Source organism: Lepisma saccharinum, chromosome 4, assembly GCF_977018435.1.
Source record: "Lepisma saccharinum chromosome 4, izLepSacc3.1, whole genome shotgun sequence".
Taxonomy (NCBI): domain Eukaryota; kingdom Metazoa; phylum Arthropoda; class Insecta; order Zygentoma; family Lepismatidae; genus Lepisma; species Lepisma saccharinum.
The window spans coordinates 52,282,924-52,298,434 of record NC_139232.1 but is presented as its reverse complement, the minus strand read 5'-3'; the positions used below and the strand labels follow the sequence as shown (position 1 = coordinate 52,298,434).

Here is a 15,511-nt window from a genome sequence, read left to right as displayed (position 1 = left end):
ATGTTGACATGATCTCCTCAAAAGGGTGGTAATAACGCTGTTCCCTTATAATTAAGGGATCCCAGGTTTCAATAAATGGTGAAGGTACATTGCACATTGGTCCAGATCCTACTTTAAACTGTAGGCCCAGTCCCGATTAATGTATCTGAGTGTAAATTGGGTTTCAAACAAAATATGAAAAAGGAAAGTTAAAAATTGTACTTACGTATGTGAGTATATTGTTCCTACTGTAGAACGATGTTTCAGAGATTGACTATCTCCTTCTTCAGGTTCATAAAAAACTAGGTACTTGGCATAGTACTGCGTCAAAAATGTAATATGAGGATTGTCATTAAGGGTTGGTTTGGATACATTTAAAATATTATGTTTTTGCTATTAGAAGTACGTAAAAAGCATGTCGTTCCCTAAAAAAACTTGTACAATAGACCTATTCACAGGTAAAAAAGTTAAAAATCTAAAAAACCTGCTTGAAAAACAATGCAACTTGCAGGTTCGACCATTCCTACCCAACTGTGCATCCTGATCCACAAGAAGGTCAATTCTCCACGAGTGTTTCCCCTCCCCTTAATTTTCTCGTTTCCTTTTATTACGTCACAAATCCAACGTAAATTCACGTTCCTCCTGTGCAGCTTGCATAACTTCCGGAGTGATGTGGAAACCGATATTGGGTTCAATCTTCCATGCTTTGTCCCATTTTTTGAGGAAATTGATGCACCCTTCTTCCAAATTTCTTTCGTCCCTTTTAAGATTATTCTTACCCCCCCCCCCCCCTACAAATATTCGCTGTTTCATACACGTTTGTTCCTAACTTCCTCCTTTCTTTTCTAATTCTCTCTTTTTTTGCGATTCTATGCCCACTTTCCAAAATGTGTTCTGAGAGACCCGTTTTGGGAACTTTTTCCCTTATATCCTTTTCATGCTCGCTCCATCTTTTACCCATATTTCGACCCGTCTGTCCTATGTACTCCTTCCCACATTGACATTCTATTCGATAAACCCCCTTCTGTTTTTCCGGTATTTTCCTAGTTGTCTTTCCTTTCTTATAATCGGTAAAGTGTTTTTCTACATTCTTTGGTGCTTTCATCCCGCAAACAATTCCAAAATCTCTCGTTACTTTTCCATTTTTTTCCGATACGAATTGATGGTAAGGGATGCCAACGTACTTTACCTTCCTATTTTCGATTTTTTCCCTTTCTTTTTGATCCCCTTCCTCTTTTTTGGTTTCTTTCCTAATAATTTTCTGTGCTCTCCCCGCGATCTTATCCATTTCTCTATTTGTATATCCGTTTTTTAATCCAGTAGGAACAATATACTCACATACGTAAGTACAATTTTTAACTTTCCTTTTTTATATTTTGGATTTGTGAGTAACACGCGACTAACCTACAAAATGGGTTTAAAACAAAGTTTGCCGTAGAGATGTGGAAGTCTTACATCCTTCAGATCTGACACAGTGTGTCTGTGTTTTGGTTAAGGGTCATAGGAAGATTATTAAACTTAAAAACTATATTTTAAAAAATAGAATTTTGTGTGAATAGTTTTCATCTGAATTTGTTGTTATTCATATTGATACCAAATTCTTATGGATGATTTTTGTGACATTTCCAGGAGAAGCTAACAAACAACTTAGTGACTATAAATTTAAGCTGCAGAAAGCTGAACAGGATGTATCAACATTGCAAGCCAATGTAAGTAGTAATTTAGTCTACTATTGTGGTACAATCTCCATCCGTCGTCATGTATCCATTCATTCTTAATTGTGCACATTGCTTTTGCAGTGGCTTAATATCTCTTGGGTGTGTTCCTTAAGTTCCATAACAAAATGCACAAAACAGATGAAAATAACTGGCCTCATGTACCTGGTGCAACCAGTTATTTTATCGACTTTAGGAATACTAGGTGAAATCATCATCTGTGCTGTTTTGTTTATGGAAAGTTTCCACATGGCATCACAAGTGAGAGACCAATTCTTTTCGCTATAATCATGCTGACTTTATTGTTCATTTTAACCATTTGTTAAGAGCAGACACACTCATCTTCTGTGTATTGCCTTGAACCGCTTTCTGTTCAATATTGTATTTTCCGCACAAGTGGAGTTGGAAGCAACCATGCTAATGCATTGTTTGCAACTAGCAGATGATCTTCAAGGATAAAGCATGCCTTCTACTGTGTGTGTTTCATGCAGGATCGAACTTTTCTGTGACTTAGGAACTAGTGATGGGCAAATCTGGATTATTTTAAAATCTTGATAGTAAAACCAGAAAATCCTGATTTTAGAGGCATTCAAGATTTCAGATTTCTCTTTGTCTGCACAAGCAAATTCTTGTGAATCATTACTTTGTTCGAGCAATTTGAGTCGAGAGAGTTGTAAATGCATTCCTGTGCATATGAGCAATATTTTGTAGAGTTCGGAGCTATACCACCAATTACACAGGCTCTTGTGCGACAGTAAACTACGAAATTAATTGCAGCATGACAATGAACTATGTTCAAAGTTAATAACTGTGTCGTCAAAAAATGTGCATCTTTGTACAACATAAGAAATGAGTCATCACAGCAATACAATTGGCTTGACATATAAACTGGCACCTCGACTTTGTGATGAGGTGTCTCGGTGGTGTGTATCGCTCCATGCATTTGCACGAGACCACACAATATCGCTGAGATCATAGCATCAAAATTTTGACACATCTCTTTCAACTTGAATTGTTCTAACACAGTGAGCGTTCACCGTGAAAGTGATTAAATAGTGTATTCAAATTGCAAGTAAAGCATTACATGCAGTGGTAAATAAAAAGCTCTAGCATGTTCAGGGCTTGAATTTAAATATCTACTGTGGTACAGCCAAAACCTAGTGTGCTTACATGATCATGAAATGAGGAAACGAAAATTATAATAGAGTACATTAACAAATTTGACCTGGAAAGAAAAAAAGAAAAAAAAATATGAATCCTGATTGCCTTTGAAATTCAAATTGCCTCTGAAATCCGGATTCCCTCCATAATCAGTTTTCCCTTCGAAATCCATCTTCCGTCCGAAATCCGGATAGTAAATTTTCCATTTGGCCATCCTTATTAGGAACATGGTCTTTATTTAGTAAATGGTAAATCACTAATATTTGTCCAAGGTTAACTTTTCTTCCTCAGGGAAATTATGGAGAAGAGAAAACAAAAAAACCAAAAACAATAGTATACATAGTAATTGGTAGAGTATTGTCAGTAGTTTGTTTTCATGAATACAATTTCGGATTTTTTGTTTTTGTTACTGCAGGGGTAGAGGGATGAATACATGATGGCTTTTCAGTGAGAACATGAAGGATGCTTCTGAGGAAAATGACATTTTGTTCAAACAACACGCAAGCAGTATGATTTTTAAAAAAAATGCTAGTTGGCCTCAAGCTCTTGACTCATTCCCACAGTCATCATCTGTAACATCAATTTGGATTGCAGATAATATATAACATATTGGGAGTCATATGCACCGTGGTGGCTCAGTCGGTAATGCGTCTGACTACCATGCTCAAGGTCCCGGGTTCGATCTCCGGCTGGTTCAAATCCGGGAACTTTTCTAATGGAAACAGCCCCGGCAGGTAAAGGTGGTCAGGGGCATGGTGCTGATCGCATCACCCCCACTCACGACCAGATCAAGAAAGTGTGGTGCATTACCGCCGCACCCCCTATTCACCTTCATGGTGTTGTGCTAAGCACAGGGGAACACTTTACCTTTACCTTTTTTGGGAGGCAACATGCTAGAAGGACTGATAAAACCCATGGATAAAGATAATAAGAGAATGAGAAAAATAGTGAAAAAAAACTGCAGAGAAACTAATGAGTTCATTCCTCTGTTCCCACAAAAATAAGTTAATGCAACAAGTTTTACCGTACATGTTGTTCTCATAGTATTTATTTTAAATAGGGAAACTATATTTATTTATCTTAAATGTAGTATTTCAATAAAGAAAACACATTTTAATCTTTATAAAAGCAGTAGTTTTTATGTCCAGTATATTGTTATTTCATGTCATGTTTCCTTTAAAAGCAAAATATGCATGTTGATTGTTCAAGTATGATTTTATGGTTGCAAATAGCTGACATGGCCCATTTAAATGTAATATTTGTTGTACCAATGCATGCTCTAAACATACAAGGTAAGAAACTGATGAAAGGTAACATGTGGTTGACATCATATCTGACTATTTCCAAAGAACACAGGTACGAATAATAATTCAGAATTATTCTTAAGGTGAATTAGCAGATGTTTCCATGTTTCCCATAAGTATAAGTCTGATATTTTTCTTAGCAAGTGCTGTTTTTATTTTGAAATTGGTTTTTCTCCGTTAATGTAGGTTGCAAGACTAGAAAGCCAGGTGATAAGATACAAATCAGCAGCTGAAGCAGCAGAGAAAATGGAAGATGAACTGAAGGTGGAGAAAAGGAAGTTACAGCGAGAGGTAGGAAGAAGTTATTCAGATCTCATAGTGATCTACAAAAGTTTTAATTGGTAACACAACATGAATATTTGCAATAAGCAGTGGCACTTCAAATGCCATAATTTTGGAAACTTTTGTAATATTACTGGGAGAAGATCATAATGTGTGCCTGTACTTATCTTATCTCTGATTTGCTTACATTATGTACTTTAATTCATAAAACAAACAATATGTATTTTGCCCTTTTTGTCACCAAAAAGTCATGAATAAACCAAGGGTTGTAAGGGGTAACCTTCCACATAGTACACCCAATTGTCAACCTCACTTCAACGTAGTACATCCTGGACTGCATTTTGCAGAGAAACTAGGCTTTGGCGACTGCCCCTATGGCCAGTATAATTCTGTGTGTTGTTTTCTGTTTTGTCCTTGTGTGCTGAGTGCCTCTCAGCTTTTAACCAGTCAGAATATTTTAATATTTTAGTTACGACACAACATTATAGTTATGTTATTTTAGTTCTGGTAAGGGCTGGACCCTGTATAAAGTGACGGGTGCAAAATAGCCTACGTGCTGATGCACCCAAAATTTTAAATTCAAATTCAAAATTCAAGTGAATAAACCAAAAATGGAGTACAGAAATTGTTTTCTCTAATGATAGCGAACTGCCTTTTCCTCATCTGTCTTTAGTGGACCTGATATCAATCTTAGTCAATTTTTTTCTTTTCTGTTACAAAAATTTATTGGTTATTTTATCTTTCTGACCAATTAATTAATCAGGTGGTTGTACATGAAATGTCGGATTTCAAGGTGGTGCAAATTTGATATTTCCAAATGCCACGAGATGGTGTCAGTGTATTGTAGAGTGGCAGGTACATATCCCTGCACATGAGCACTGAATCAGTTGAGTGTTAGCGTGCCATGTGATCATATGGACACAACATGGACGAAAGTAGTCTTTTTATGAGTTTAAACTTGACCACAACACAGCAGAGGCAGCCAGGAACAACAACAGAGGATTTTGGACCTGACACACTAAATGAACAAACTATACAGTGATGGTTCAAAAAAATCCGATCGGCGATGTAACACTTGAAAGTGAACTGTGTGAACATGCATTAGCAGCTATCGACAGTGGTGAACTGCAAACACTTGTGGAGTCAGACCCTCACCAAACTCTTAAGAACATGGTAGTGATGTTGGACGTACAGTATTTCACAGTTTTCTGGCATTTGCAAGAACTTTGCTTGGAAATGGCAAGAAGCTGGATAAGTGGGTTCCCCATGAGCCCACTTAACAACACATGATGTTTCTCCTGGGAGTGTGCCTTTCTCTGCTCTCCCGGGACTGAAATGTTCTGTTTTTTGCACAGATTAGTGGCATGTGACAAAAAATGGATATTATACAATAATCGTAGCCACTTGGCACAATGGCTAGATGCTGATGGGGCCCCAAAACACATGCAGAAGCCAACCCTTCATCCAAGGAAGATAATGGTGACTCTTTGGTGATTTCCTGCTGGCAATCTTCAATATTCTTTCTTGAAAACTGATGAAACAATGAATGTTGAGAAGTACTGCACCCAGCTGGATGAAATGCCAACAGTACAAAAACTACACAACTTGCATTATGAGACATTATGCACCTTACTCACCAGATCTCTCACTAACAGACTACCACTTTATAAAGCATTTGGACCATTATTTGGTGGGGAAAAGGTTCACCAATGAAGCAACTGTCAGGAAAGTTCCTTTGTATTGAGTTACTGTTGTTTGAAGTTCCTCTACCAAATTTAACATTTCATGTGCAACAACCTGATAGTTTGAATTTTTGGATTTTCAAGGAGACTGGATGTTTCTTCTCCATCTACTTCTTTTGCACTTCTTGAATTCCTTTTACAAATTATTTTATCTCTTTGTTGCCTACATTTTCATATGTCAGGGTAGTCGTAAGAAATAGAGGCACAATTTGTTACGTACATGCTTGTTTTATTAAAGATTTTTAAATCTTGTACACGTATCTTGTATTACAGTAATACATAAGCGAAGATTTTTGGGCTTCAGATTATAAATACTTAACATTTGAAGCTAAACTGATAAAATCATCTATCTCTTCATATTGTTGGCTTAAAACGATTTTTATGAAAGCACTGTGTTAGACGTATAAACATTTCCTGTACTTGTACTTAAAAGCAGTATGTAATGCTTGTTTCAGAAGTGCAATTACAAAATTTACAGTGTATGCTCCTTGCATAGGGAGGGAGCTCCAAAATAATGTTGACCTACATTGTGAGGGCAACTGTCTTAAAATAGGCGCTGGAGGTCTCCAGTCTAGAAGCTACGTAACATGTCACTTTTTAAAAAGTCGTGTAAGGACTTTGCCCTTGAAGTTGAGCTAATTTTACTTTTTTCCATATCATATTGTGTGTTGTAAACATTTTTGTCAAGACACTCATGACAAACACGATGTTTTACTTTGTTTCTGTGCTGTTATTTTTTTTTCCATGAGCTGGAGATGTTTATAAATGAACCTCAAGAACTAATATGTCGAAATCAAATAAGGAACTTCTACACGTTAGTGGCAATGTAATGTCCTTGTTTTTTATTTCAAATTTTCATATGAATCTGAGTTATTTTAGTTTGTTGTTTTCCAGGCGAAATATTCATTTGCTTTTTTTGCCATTTGCCCTTCATTGCTGGCATTTTTAAATCACCCATATTTAACCTTCATGACATCCTTTAGGTAAAGGACTTGGAGTTCCGTGTCACCGAACTACAGGCCTCAAAATCTGCTCTCCAGCGTCAGTGCGATCGACTCAGAGATGCTGCAAGACGTAGGCTTTGTTGCATGACGTTCTTTTATGTTCATGTAAACTTGCATGCAGGGCTCAAAATTTTGGTTTTATTTGGATGGATGTTGTAATCAATGAGATTTTTTTCTTGTGATAGTTTACATGCATCTGTATTTGCTAGGACCTTTCTTTCCAGGGGAAACAGCAATACAATGTAGTTGCCCAGTGTCTCATGTGATCCTGTGCATTTTGCCAAACCTGTTGTTTTATTGATAAATAAAATTTAGGATGTGTTTAATAATAAAGATTAATTGTGAAGTAAACACAGAAAAAAACTGTTATTGATATCTGTTTCTACATTGGCAGAAAAGTATTAATAAGTTTTATGGATATTACTCTTATCAGTATCAACCAATAAAAGTATAATGATTTATTAGTAGGAACATACATATTTATTCATGTTGACGGGAATAATCAGCGCGGTTGATAATATAAGACATAAGCGAGTTACTAAAGATATATCCGCGAAACTTACTTGTAAATGTTCTATTAATTTCGGTGGCCTCTGCCACCATCCACTTGGGAACTCGATGCTTTACTGTTAGGTTGACTTCCGGTTCCTGTAGTCTCCTCGACTACCGCTAGGGGTGCTGGTGTACCCATTTCGTCTGCTGCGCGTGATGGGTTTGAGCTGTTGTAATAGCAGGAGCCAAACATGATGAGCCTGACTGCTGTCGATATTCAGCTCGTGCGGAAAGTGCATAATTGCATGCATCTCTTTGATTTTGGTGTCGATTAGGGTGTGTGATGTGTGCCTAACTGAAACTTTTTGGATCCTGTGTTTGTTGAACTTGAGGTGTCTTGCTAGTCCGGTAGTGGGTTGGGATTTTTTTGCGTCTACTAAGTGCTGTTGTATACGTTCGATGACAGATCTGATGGATCTGCGGATGCAAAAAAATCCCAACCCACAACGCTACAGCCCTTTGAAGGGCCTTGGCTTACCTACCGACTGCTGGTCTCCCTCCCACACTGTTCCTCCGTCACCTGTTATAGCGTGGAGGTCTAGACCAGTATTGGGGTGACGAGTGATCAGCCCGACGAACCACCAGCCGTTATTGTAGGTCTTCTTGACCGGGTTACGCTCACTCACTCGGAGCTTCCCAATTTCCTCAGGATGGTGGGTTGCCACCGGCCCTATACGTAGGCCGAATAAATTCCGGCCAGAGCCGGATTCGAACCTACGCGGTCCTGCAGCGAACGATCTCAAGAACACAGAATCCAAAAAGTTTCAGTTAGGCACACATCACACACCCTAATCGACACCAAAATCATAGAGATGCATGCAATTATGCACTTTCCGCACGAGCTGAATATCGACAGCAGTCAGACTCATCATGTTTGGCTCCCGTTATTACAACAGCTCAAACCTATCGCATGTAGTAGACGAAATGGCTACACCAGTGCCTCTAGTGGTAGTTGAGGAGACAACAACAGGAACCAGACGTCAACTTAACAGTAAAGCATCTAGTTCACAAGTGGATGGTGGCAGAGGCCACCGAAATTAATAGAACATTTACAAGCAAGTAAGTAAGTAATAATATATTATTAATGAAAATTAATTCTGCTGTAAATATTTATGAACCAAGAATGGACTCCTTTACACAGGAATAATCTTAAATATTGTGATGACCTTATAAATGTGCTATTAGAAGTGAAATGTTCATTTTGTGTAATAACTATAGTTTTTTAATCAAATTTAGGTTTTTATTCACCATTTTAACAATGAAATTCCATTTTATGTACCACTTTTGATCCCATGAAATCTTGATCTTTCATTCACCATAAATATGTGGCTCTATTTATCAGTAAAATTGGCTATAATTTTATCCATCCTGCATTTTCATAAATTGTCAAGAGGGTCATTCCACATCAAATCAACGCAAGAAACTAAGATTTTGACATCGACCAACTCCGATTTCGATGAAATTTGGTATACACCTTTCCTTTATGGTTGAAAGAAACCCCCTAAATTTTTTTCACTCTATCTCAAATGGTTTTAATTTTACAGCACTTTGAAATGTCATCAAATCAGTGTTGTCTGTCACTCTTGAGACCCTCGACACAAGATACCCTCCCTTGCTTACCTTTTATTTCTTTTCTCCTTAACCAATCATCAGATCTCTTTGAAATTTTACACAAAGTTCAATGAAATAATGAGGATTTCAGAAACAAATACATCAGCACTCAAAAAATTTTACAAATGCCTATAAAAAGACTAATAATGGATTTGTAGCCTAATTTTTGTGGTGGGAAAACTAGGTTACGAAAATCTGAATTTTCATCATGTGGGTATGATGGAACCAAAAACTTTTGATGTTGAAAATCATTGCAAAGACATGCTCTTTCTCTACAAAAAATAAAATTTTTGGTTTTTTTATTCCTTCTGACGAAAAGTTTACACTTTTTGGAAATTGCCTAAAATTTCAGGGTCAATCCGTACCAAATGGTCCAGCACTTGTCGCTCGACCATTTTTAAAATTTTTGATTTGTTTGTCGTCGTAACCTCTGTACAATGGTAGTTCAAAATAGGCATTATTTTTCTAAAACCAGACTTCGTTTGAAAATGGCGGTCATTTTTGTTTCATGACTTGCAACATTTTTGGCCTATGCAGACAGTTGCAAAAATTATGATAACTCAGCTAAGAAAAATTATAGATATCTGAGGTAAAAAACATTGTTTTCAGTACATTTCAGGCTACATTTTATGTTGTATACTTTTTTCACCACATCTAACGCAAATGGCTGAAATTTAGGGTCAAAACTGACTGATATTCAATTTTGAAGGGAAATCAATGTATAGGATATTTTTTTTAGAGGAGACACATACATCTAAAGTTTTAGCAGAAAATATTTGAGCTTTGTTACTGGTTTCTGCATTGAGTTAAAGCTCTTTGAAAATGCTCATTTTTCTCAAAATTTGTGTCCCAAATATATGTTTGGTTGGAAAGGTCTTCCCAGTGGCATAGTGGTTACATCGATGTTTTGTAATCAAGGGGTCCCTGGTTCGATACCCAGTGGAGGCACATACTGGTTCGGATCCCACTTTAATAAACTGTAGGTCCAGTCTTGATTAGCCTTCCATGCATAAAGTTGACTTAAAACTGAAATCAAACCAATATCTGGTTGGGAACCTAATAAAAATTTTTATTTACTGCATAAAGAGGTACCTTTTAAAAATTTGGAGATTGATATTACATGATAACAAAGTTACAACAGGGGGAGGTTTGGCAAAAACAGACACATTTACGTTATTAGTTACAATTATAATTATTTACTTTTAATGAACTATCATGCAATTACAATTATTGTACGTATTAATTAATTCCAACATACGAATGGCATAGTAAGCCCGTTAGTAGCTATTATCAAAGAAAAGGTATGTACGGCTGTGTGTCAAATATTTTCTGCTGAAACTTTGGATGTACATGTTTCCTCTAACAAAAATTATAGCTCTGATATTTCATTGCTTACCTACTAAAGAAAAATATCCTATACATTGATTTCCCTTCAAAATTGAATATCAGTCAGTTTTGGCCCTAAATTTCAGCCATTTGCATTAGATGTGGTGAAAAAAGATACAGAACATAAAATGTAGCCTGAAATGTACTGAAAACAATGTTTTTTACTTCAGATATCTATAATTTTTCTTAGCTGAGTTATAATTTTTGCAACTGTCTGCACAGGCCAAAAATGTTGCAAGTCATGAAACAAAAATGGCCGCCATTTTCAAACGAAGTCTGGTTTTAGAAAAATAATGCCTATTTTGAACTACCCTTGTACAGGGGTTACAAGGACAAACAAATCAAAAATTTTAAAAATGGTTGAGGGACAAGTTCTGGACCATTTGGTAAGGATTGACCTTGAAATTTTAGGCAATTTCCAAAAAGTGTAAACTTCTTTGCAATGATTTTCAACATCAAAAGTTTTTGGTTCCATCATACCCACATGATGAAAATTCAGATTTTCGTAACCTAGTTTTCCCACCACAAAAATTAGGCTACAAATCCATTATTAGTCTTTTTATAGGCATTTGTAAAATTTTTTGAGTGCTGATGTATTTGTTTCTGAAATCCTCATTATTTCATTGAACTTTGTGTAAAATTTCAAAGAGATCTGATGATTGGTTAAGGAGAAAAGAAATAAAAGGTAAGCAAGGGAGGGTATCTTGTGTCGAGGGTCTCAAGAGTGACAGACAACACTGATTTGATGACATTTCAAAGTGCTGTAAAATTAAAACCATTTGAGATAGAGTGAAAAAAATTTAGGGGGTTTCTTTCAACCATAAAGGAAAGGTGTATACCAACTTTCATCGAAATCGGAGTTGGTGGGTGTCATGACCTTGTTGAAATGGCATGGAATGACCCAAGAACTAAATGCAACATTCTGCCATTTTGTTATTACTCTCATGAACATGAGTGTGTAATGCAAACACTTTAGTTTTGTAAAGTGAATGTGAAAATATGCAGTTTTCCCCTCTAAAGAAAAATCTATTGAAATCCCCTGATTACTTAACATAGATTAATGAGATAATGAACTATCCAGGATCTGCAGTTTTATATTGGATCAGTAGAATATCAGTTATATGTATTTGTAAATTTTGTAGTGGTTCGTTATTGGTACATTAGTAAAAATTTCATATTTTGATTTACAAATAATGAAATTGCTTACAAAATGTAGTGCAGAGCAATAACTTGTAAAAGAAATGTGATAATGCATTCTATCTAATTTGGTTTGTCAGGTTGTGGAAAGTTAAGTATCAAGCTTTTACATAGAACAATGAGTAAGTTCTGCAGAATGGATGTTGTAATGAATCCATATGAAATCAGGAAATTGAGCCTGTTGCATTTTATGTTTTTGAATAAAATATACTACTTTTGCATTGCTTTTTAACAGAGCCATAAAAAATGCCATTAACAGTTGATATAATATTGCTTTTTGCTCATTGTGAAGTAATATCTTCTCTGCTTGATTGAAAAGTGTTTATTGGTATTTCACAGCAATTTAACTTAGTGAAATTGATACTGTTTTTCCATTTCAGCCAGACCCATTAATGAAATTACTAATTTTCTCAAGATGTTGTAGCTTCCTTAACTGATAAATGTATGGAAGGCATTTGGACTAGGATTTTTACCCACCCGTGTGTTTTCCTTTGTGATTTTGGGATATTTCTGTTTAATGAGGGGGAAAATGCTTTTTGACTACCTGCATAGAGAAAGATGCTTGCAAGCAATAATGTTTCTCTTTCAGAGTGCATTTTTTTTAAAGCAGGTTTATCCTACACCATGTAGAGCATGTAAAATTGACAATTTACTTCATTTTCAGCACGAATACCATTTAGATAGTGTTAATGGACAATTGTGTGTTTTGTAAGTTTTTTCATTTTTGAACATTTTTTTTCTTTTCCTTTTGTTTTTGACAGCAATTGAGAATTAATGGTTGCTTTTCAACAGGTTCCCACAAATCCAATGTTTTGTTTGTGTTTGTTTAAACTTAACATTTGTTTTTATTATCTCAATCCTCATGGTAGCATGATTTCAGGAATTTGAGTTTAGATTTAATAATCACTTACTTTTTTTAGTTGTGTGGATTTCATGTAAATCAACTGTATGATCATAGAGAGGGAAGAAAAACTATTTAATTTGGTATTTGGATTGACAAGCTTGTTAATATTGTCTGCAAGTCTGTTTACTGTTGCCATTTCTTGCTAATCTAACAAGACAAAGTATAAAATGTAATCCTATTAACACCACAGAATTTCAATGTTCGCAAATACTCTAATGTTTACTCCACTTCTTGAAGCTGTGGTTATATCTGATAACATGCCCACATATTTCAGCAATTAGGATACATGTATAATTTTGTTCTGAAACTCCAAGACTGATTGTTCTGGTAAGTATCTGAAATCAAATATTATAAGTAACATTTGATTATTCTAATTTCAACCCACAATATAATTGTTCATGGGCAGATTACTGTTCAGAGTATTTGCGATTTTGTGTTCGTGATCAATGCATTTTTTCTAATCATGAATTTATTTACTTTGGCAGTTACGTGAGGCTCAGGCAAGAGTGGAGGAACTTGAGACATCCAACACGCACCTCCAACGCAGACTGGATAAATTAAAGAATGCTAAGTCAGCTCTGTTGAAGGAGCTTTGAGACAAGAATGTGTATCTACATGTGAAATTAGAACTATGTTTCTCCTTGCCACTTATAAATGCTTCCTCTAAAGCTAACACGGGTGAAATCTTTCAAATATGATGGAAATAAGTTTTATCACATACCTAGAATGCTTGTCATTATAATCAGCAAGAGAGAAAGTGGCAAAATAAGGCAATAATAAGTATAGCTGGCTTTCATCGTGCCGCCGCTCCGTAGATGGGTAGATTCTGTGCCTATTTAGCGTGGAGTAATGTGTCGCACGTGGCATGGATAAGAATTTCCATTAAACACTTCTGGATAGGAAGTATCTACCTTGTGCAGTTATGTAAGTACAGACGTTTACATATCCGAAGGTGTAACAACAAGTGCCATCACATATTCAGGTTTTATTATCGATTCTGTACACATCGTCCAAAAGACTGAAAAGTGCCTACCATGTTTTACAGAGAAGTTCCGCTCAAACAAGGGATCATCGGTTGATAAGCAGGATGTGTGTTTCCCCCCCACTTTTGCCAGTAATTGTTTTAAAGGGGACAAGAAGCTGAAACATCGTGATGTTCCCATACACAAACTGAAGACTGGTCAAGGCATTAAAAGTTGGAATGGGCGTTATGTCCAGAGGAAATTTCGGCCTTTTTCTTTCCCAATTTTTTTTTTCAGACTGAATGTTACAGTCAACAGCTTCTGTGCACCAAGTGTGTAGCACTAGATGCTATCTGTATATTGCTTTTGCATGCGTGTATGTATGTGCGTGAATGGATGTGTACGTGTATGTGTATATATGATAACACAATCATGAATGAAAGGTGCATAGAAGCAGAGGTGTTATGTTTCTTACCATTATGTTTTAATTTGTATGTAAATAGTGGTACGTTTCTCAAATACTTCAATGAAGTCGTCCTTTCTGTTTTTTGATTTCGCATAAAAAATATTATAGGAAAGTAACCAGTGAGTTTTCATAGTTATTTTTTAATAAAGAATCAAACACAACAATTAAGAGATATTACGAGAAGCAGAAGCTGGTCTCCTGCCAATACTGAGAAATATCCCTTGAGTGGCAATTTCAGTGTTTGTGTTTTGTTTTTACAGAGCAAATAAAGTTGGTGTATTTATACATCTGATTTTTTCTTTTTCTAAGCATACAGTGCTTTACACTGAACACTTTTACTGCAATCATGAATTTAGATGCAGTCTATTGCTGCAACGATAGACATCACAATGTATGTGTCTTGTTGGTACTGTGTGTGTGTGTATGTGAATATCTTTAAGGGGAAAGATAATGTGTAACTTTTCACTTCAAAATTTTCCATTAACCACATAATAAATAAAGGAATTGTCATTGTCTGTGTTAAAACATACTGATGAAAAAGGAGAGAATGAAAAAAGTTTTTTCTGTAGGTTTTTCTTTCTAATAATCCGTGCCAAATGAAATATGTACATTTTAGTTTGTGTTCAAAGTGTGATCATTGAAAATAAGGTAATCCTATTGCAGTGTTTGTAATTTTTATTTCTTCCTCCTTCATTTGCTCCTAACCATTTTCATTTTCTTTAAAAAGAGTGAGACATAAAATGTTATTTCATCCAAGCTTTTGAAGTGGTTGTACTGTTGGAACTATTTGTGATGACATTTTCTACACCCTGGTGCTGAATTAACTTATTGTCTGTATGAGATAACAACATGGATTGTTATGTGAGTACTGAATATAAAAACAGAACACAACTTCATAATCTTGTGTTTTATTGATGTCTGTTCTGTACCTGTCTAAATCTAAGGTTCCTGCATAGCTCTTGATTTAATGTCCACTGGAACTCTCCTACCCCATTTCTCAAATTTCGGTGTTGAGCAACAGAGCTAATGTGGTGGAAAATAGAACTACACTTTTAGATTGCAAAATTGGAAGGGGCCAATGTTGTTGCTTTATGCTGTCATAACAGACATTTCGAACAGCCCAACAAGGCCAGGAAGAGCAGAAGCATTCCAGAAATTGACTCCATCCCTCGCTCAAATTTATGTTAACCCTTCCCACTTGGAATAGAAATACCATATCTTCCAGGTTGGACATTTTCTTCATTTT

The 15,511-nt window shown here is 35.9% G+C and overlaps 1 protein-coding gene across 3 annotated transcripts in view; it reads left to right on the top strand.

Annotated features, from left to right (window-relative positions):
* LOC145986459 (leucine-rich repeat flightless-interacting protein 2) overlaps positions 1 to 15,156 on the top strand; it is a 123,356-nt gene extending 108,200 nt beyond the window's left edge. For all 3 annotated transcript variants that reach the window (XM_083120493.1, XM_083120492.1, XM_083120491.1), the window contains 3 exons: positions 1,609 to 1,688; positions 4,346 to 4,450; positions 13,323 to 15,156. In XM_083120493.1, coding sequence (XP_082976619.1) covers positions 1,609 to 1,688; positions 4,346 to 4,450; positions 13,323 to 13,433 — 296 coding nt within the window. In that variant the 3' untranslated portion in view covers positions 13,434 to 15,156. The remainder of the gene's footprint in view (positions 1 to 1,608; positions 1,689 to 4,345; positions 4,451 to 13,322) is intronic.
* The last annotated feature ends 355 nt before the right edge of the window (positions 15,157 to 15,511 follow it).